At 67.6% G+C, this 284-nt stretch overlaps 1 protein-coding gene across 1 annotated transcript; it reads right to left on the bottom strand.

The window, feature by feature from the left end:
* Nucleotides 1–3: 3 nt before the first annotated feature.
* On the bottom strand, nt 4–279 carry LOC117284938 (ATP-dependent RNA helicase DHX8-like; the record flags this gene model as incomplete). The annotated part of the gene is made up of 1 exon (XM_033760627.1): nt 4–279. A coding segment is annotated over one exon (276 nt), but the record flags the coding sequence as incomplete, so codon positions are not given.
* Nucleotides 280–284: the final 5 nt, after the last annotated feature.

Here is a 284-nt window from a genome sequence, read left to right as displayed (position 1 = left end):
GAAGTCGAAGGACAGCAGGTCGTTGACGCCCATGGCCCTGAGGGACAGCACGGTGCTGGCCAGGTCGGTCCTCTGGATCTCGGGCACGTTGGTGGAGAGCATCTCGTCGCGGTAGGCGCGCTCCGTGTACAGCCGGTAGCACCTCCCGGGGCCCGTGCGGCCGGCCCTGCCCGCGCGCTGCTTCGCCTGGGCCTGCGAGATGGGCGTCACCACCAGCTGGTCCACGCCAGTCTTGGAGTCGTAGACCCTCTGCTTCACAAACCCGGGGTCCACCACGTAGTAGA

This window comes from Fukomys damarensis, unplaced genomic scaffold, assembly GCF_012274545.1.
Source record: "Fukomys damarensis isolate Sample0158 unplaced genomic scaffold, DMR_v1.0_HiC HiC_scaffold_17007, whole genome shotgun sequence".
Lineage (NCBI taxonomy): Eukaryota > Metazoa > Chordata > Mammalia > Rodentia > Bathyergidae > Fukomys > Fukomys damarensis.
This window is presented reverse-complemented; position numbering and strand designations above follow the sequence as displayed.